Below are 5,000 nucleotides of genomic sequence, written 5' to 3'. Positions count from 1 at the left end.
AAGGATTAGTTGCAATAAGGGAGGATTACTTGTACTCCTACTTATTCACGCTGACACTCAATCAAGTGCAGTGTAGAACGCTTATCGGGGAACGCAGCGGCATCAAAGGCACGAGGGTATTATTGCTGATTGTCGCCAGAAAACCTGTCAAGTGATGGAGATAGCACGATAGCAAGACACCCACACCCTCACCCCCACCCCCATCCCCACCCCCACCTTCCCCCGAGTTCCCTCCCGCCCAGGTCGCAATCCACTCTTCCACTTTTATTGGTGTTGTTTTGTTCAGAATCTATGCCAAACTCGCTGTTTTTTTGTACCTCTTTACAAGATTAAACCATTTATGTTTATTTATTGGAGGGGTTGGGGGGTGGGGGGGAGTTCTTATCATCTCTTCTTCTTCTCTCTTCTTCTTCTTCTTCTTCTTCTTCTTCTCCTTCTTCTCCTTCTCCTTCTCCTTCTCCTTCTCCTTCTCCTTCTCCTTCTCCTTCTCCTTCTCCTTCTCCCTTCTCCTTCTCCTTCTCCCCCTCCCCCGCCCTCCTCCTCCTCCTCCTCCTCCTTCCTCCTCCTCCTCCTCCTCCTCCTCTCCTCCTCCTCCTCTCCTCCACCTTCCTCCTCCTCCTTCTTCTCCGGTTCTCCTTCGCCCCTTCTCCTTCTCCTTCTCCCTCCTTCTCCTCTTCTCCTTCTATCCCTTCTCCTTCTCCCTCCAACTCCTCCTCCTCCTCCTCCTTCTCCTCCTCTTCCTTCTCCTCCTCCCCTCTTCCTCCCTCCCGCCCCACCTCCTCCTCCCTCCTCCTCCTCCTCCTCCTCCCCCTCTTCTCCCTCCTCCTCCTCCTTCTTCGGCCCCTCCTCCTCCTCTTCCTCCTCTCCCCTCCGCCTCCTCCTCCTCCTCCTCCTCTCCTCCACCTCCTCCTCTCCTCCTCCTCTTCATCCTAACTATCCAGCTCCATAACTCTCCTTTCTCCTTATTCCTCCGTCTTTCCCCCCGCCCCCCCTCTCTCTTTCTCTCTCTCTCTCATCCTGCTCTCTTCTCTCTTCTGACAATCTCTCTTCTCAATCTCTCTCTCTCTCCTTCTCCTTGGGCTCATTCTTCTCTCGTCGTCCATACTCCTCTCTCCTCTCTCTCCTCTCTTACCCTCTCTCTCTCTCTCTCTTTACTCCCTCACTTTCTCCTCCTCCTCTCTCTCTCTCTCTCTTACCCTGTCTTATTCTCTCTCTTACTCCCTCACTTTCTCCCTAACTCTCTTACTCTGATATTCTCTCTCTCTATCGCTCTCTCTCGCCCTCCCTGGGTTTCGCCTTTCGCCATTCGCCATACTGTATGTAAACCGGCGTCCGTTGTAACTAGCAGCCTAAAACTGCTTCAGTCAGCTGGGTCGATGTTTTCTCTAGGACCGGGAAGGTCGGCCTGGCCAGATGTATAGTCGCTTCTCCTTCTCTACATTCTCTCTCTCTCTCTCTCTCTCTCTCTCTCTCTCTCTCTCTCTCTCTCTCTCTCTCTCTCTCTCTCTCTCTCTCTCTCTCTCTCTCTCACTCTCTCTCTCTCTCTCTCTCTCTCTCTCTCTCCTTCTCTCCCTCCTCCCTCTCCTCTCTCCCTCCCCCTCTCTCTCCTCTCTCTCTCTCTCTCTCTCTCTCTTCTCTCTCTCTCCTCTCTCTTCTCTCCTCCCCTCTCCCTCTCTCTCCTCTTCTCCTCTCCTCCTCTCTCTTCTCCTCCCCCTCCTCTTCTCGTCTTCCCTCCCTCCCTCCCTCCCTCCCTCTCTCTCCCTCCCTCTCTCTCCCTCCCTATCCCTCCTCTCTCCCTCCCCCCTCTCTCCCTCCCCCCTCACCCTCCCTCGCGACCTGATGGAGGAGGCGGGTAAGAGAAGGTAAAGGAAAATGAATAGGAAAAGGGGAAGGAGAAGGAAAACGAAAACGAAAACGAAAACGAAAACGAGGACATTGAGATTGGGATCGGAAATAAGAAGGAAAAGAGGGGAAAGGAGTGGTTTTCAAGAGCGAGAACGTGAAGGAGGTCAAAGCATGACCCAAAGGAGAAGGAAGTGCGATGGCCGACGTCCGTGTGGGCAGGCGCGGGCGGGGGTCATTAGAGCCATCGCAGGACAAGGCCTTGCCGATTCCGGGCGCAGGTTTAGTGTGGAGGGGATAGTGGGGGGTAGGGGGCATGGGGTGAGGGGTGTGGGGTGAGGGGTGTGGGGTAGGGGGTATGGGGTAGGGTGTATGGGGTGAGGGGTGTGGGGTAGGGGCCATGGGGTATGGGGTATGGGGTGAGGGGTGTGGGGTAGGGTGATAGGGGGATAGGAGTATGAACGAGGTGGGTTTGTTGTGTAGGCCTATGGATATGTATGCTATTCCTGCGAGAGTATTGTGGGTCGGAAGTTGGGTTCTTGTGAGGAGTCGGAAGTTGGGGATAGAGGGGTGGGGGTTGAGGGGTGGGGGGGGTAAAGGAGGGTGAGTGAGACAGCGAGGGAGATGAATGATTGAAGGATGGATGCCCAAGGGGCCCAGGGCGGGAGTGGGTGAGCCGTGCAGGGGAGAAGCAAGAGGAGATCGATGCCGGGAAAGACACAGCTGTGGGAGGAGGGGTGTCAGGGTTACTGTTTTTAACTATTTTTTGAGAGAAAGAAAATACAGGGAAAGGGTGACTTTTGTGTGTGTGTGTGTGTGATTTTGTGTTCGTTTAGTTGTTTTTTTTGTTTGTTTTTTATTTTTTTTATGAAGTTAGATCAGTTTCATTTATACCTTTAGCTACATTTGTCAGAGTGGGTTCTGTTCATTCTCTTTTTTTCTCTTTAATGAGAGAAAAAAAGTGGAAGAGTGAGCAGGATCTGAGCAAAGAGAGTATAAACATGTGCGGCAAGGTTCTTGACTATACAAAAGACGTAACTCCTGTTATTGGAATATTGGACTAGGGCAGCACGCACATGCACGCGGGAACGCACGCATGTGCACACACAGCGACACACACACACACACACACACACACACACACACACACACACACACACACACACACACACACACACACACACACACACACACACACACACACACACACACACACACACACAAATATATATATATATATATATATATATATATATATATATATATATATATCTATCTATATCCCTCCCAGGGAATAAGCAGCGTCCTGATTCCGCGGTGGGAATAGCGCTGGGAATCGTGACATGTTATCCCCGAACAAAGAGCTGGCAGCAAGACAATGCCGTGGGGGTAAAATAAAAATGTAAAGGGAAAAGGAACAATCATGGGACTTTCGACTCGGGAGTGTGTGTGTCTGTCTGGGCGGTGCCTGGTGGGAAAGGTGGAAGGGATGGAAGGTGGTGGAAGGGGTGGAGTGGGGTAGGAAGGGTGGATGGGGTAGATGGAGTAGTGGGGGAGAGTGGAGTGGATGGGTTGGAGGGGGTAGTGGAAGAGGTGGAGTGGCGTGGAAAGGGTGAAGTGGGGTGGAAAGGGTGAAGTGGGGTGGAAAGGGTGAAGTGGCCTGGAAAGGGATGAGAGGGGTGGAAAGGGTGGAGAGGAAGGCGGAAAGTGGGAAAGCTCTGACAGGTCTGTGACACCGACTAAGCCTCACGGAGTGGCACCGTCCCCGTGGCTTAGCGAGCTTGGAGTGAGGAAGCCGATTCCCATTCCTGTGTGTGCTCCAGTATAGCGTAAAAGGGGACGCACAATCAATTCCGTCGCTCAACTGCCGTGTCTTTATGCGTGGCTTGTGGAGTAGCACGTACGCATTTAAAGTTGTGTGTCCCTTACTTCCAGTTGGGAGCTGCTTGCACGTACACACACACACACACACACGCCCCTGATACCCGCCCTCCCCTGGCCGTAGGATGGGCGGGCTGTGACCACCTGTTGTGGGCAGGACCCCTCGAGTCCTGTGCCGTCACACTTCTCCCTCAAGCGCTCGGGGAGAGAACGTGCTCGAACTTGCTGTTTCTGTGGCATCTCTTTCATTTTTGTATAACAGTCTTGGAGCAGATATATCCTTGTGCAGAACGTAGTGGCTGGAGACTTCGGTACCAATCCCGGACGCTTTGGTACCAATCCCGGACGCTTTGGTACCAATCCCGGACGCTTTGGTACCAATACCGAACACTTTGGTACCAATCCCATCTCTCAGCTGGTGTGCCTTCGCGTAGCCTACACATTTAAAGTTTTGTTGCATAAATCAGTTGCTCGGATCTGCTTGCGAGTCCACACGCTCAGATTGAAATTTATTTATGCAGAACCTAGATGCTGCATAGTTTTGGTCACGAGGTGGAAATGACCTGCTTTGCATTTGCGAAAGCCAGGGAAAGCCTGGGAGCGACGCTGTGGTTTAGCATTTTATTATCCTCGAGTGAGCGCAATTTGACCTTGCTTTAGAGAACAGGAGTCCTGTTAGGTACTTGATTGAGTGAGTGGGCGTATGTAGCCGGCTTATGGGTGTATTATTTTTGTTTTCGTAAGAAAGATAAAAGGAGCGAAGTATGAGAGGGGGCGGGTGAGTAGGGTGGGTGGGTGGTTGGATGGGTGTATGGGTGGATGGGTGTATGGGTGGTGGCGGGCGTCCGGGGCAGATATCATGAAGGCGAAGCGGCGCCGTCGGGGGCGGGTGGCAGGAGGAACAGCGGCAGCGGTGTCGTGGCGGCGGCTCAGGTATGTCTACGGTTCCCACGGTGGCCCCCGCGCCCGGTCGTTGGCGGACGCTAATATTCGCAGCGGATGCGAGTCGTATGTTTTTTTTTCTTTTTTCCTTTTTTCTTTTTTTTTTTCTTTTTTTTCTTTTCTTTTAATGTGTCTCGAATTTTGCGAAGGAGAGAGAGGTGAACAGAACGGTTCCTGTCGCGCTGACACTCGTTGTGCGAGGCGTTGTGACAGGGAGAGGGAGAGGGAGAGGAATGAGGACGAGGACGAGGACGAGGAAGGAATGAGGGACGGACGACGCGACGTGGCGTCTGACGTGGACAGGGTGGGAGGGGGGAAGGCAGGGGAAGGGGAGG

At 52.7% G+C, this 5,000-nt stretch overlaps 1 protein-coding gene across 1 annotated transcript in view; it reads left to right on the top strand.

The window, feature by feature from the left end:
* The first annotated feature begins 4,658 nt into the window (after positions 1-4,658).
* LOC122265760 (serine/threonine-protein kinase gek) overlaps positions 4,659-5,000 on the top strand; it is a 35,892-nt gene continuing 35,550 nt past the window's right edge. The window contains exon 1 of the mRNA XM_086539470.1: positions 4,659-4,731. Coding sequence (XP_086395596.1) covers positions 4,659-4,731 — 73 coding nt within the window. The remainder of the gene's footprint in view (positions 4,732-5,000) is intronic.

Source organism: Penaeus japonicus, unplaced genomic scaffold (assembly GCF_977035675.1).
Source record: "Penaeus japonicus unplaced genomic scaffold, GWHDUDI00000001_assembly GWHDUDI00000009, whole genome shotgun sequence".
Classification (NCBI taxonomy): Eukaryota; Metazoa; Arthropoda; class Malacostraca; order Decapoda; family Penaeidae; genus Penaeus; species Penaeus japonicus.
This window is presented reverse-complemented; position numbering and strand designations above follow the sequence as displayed.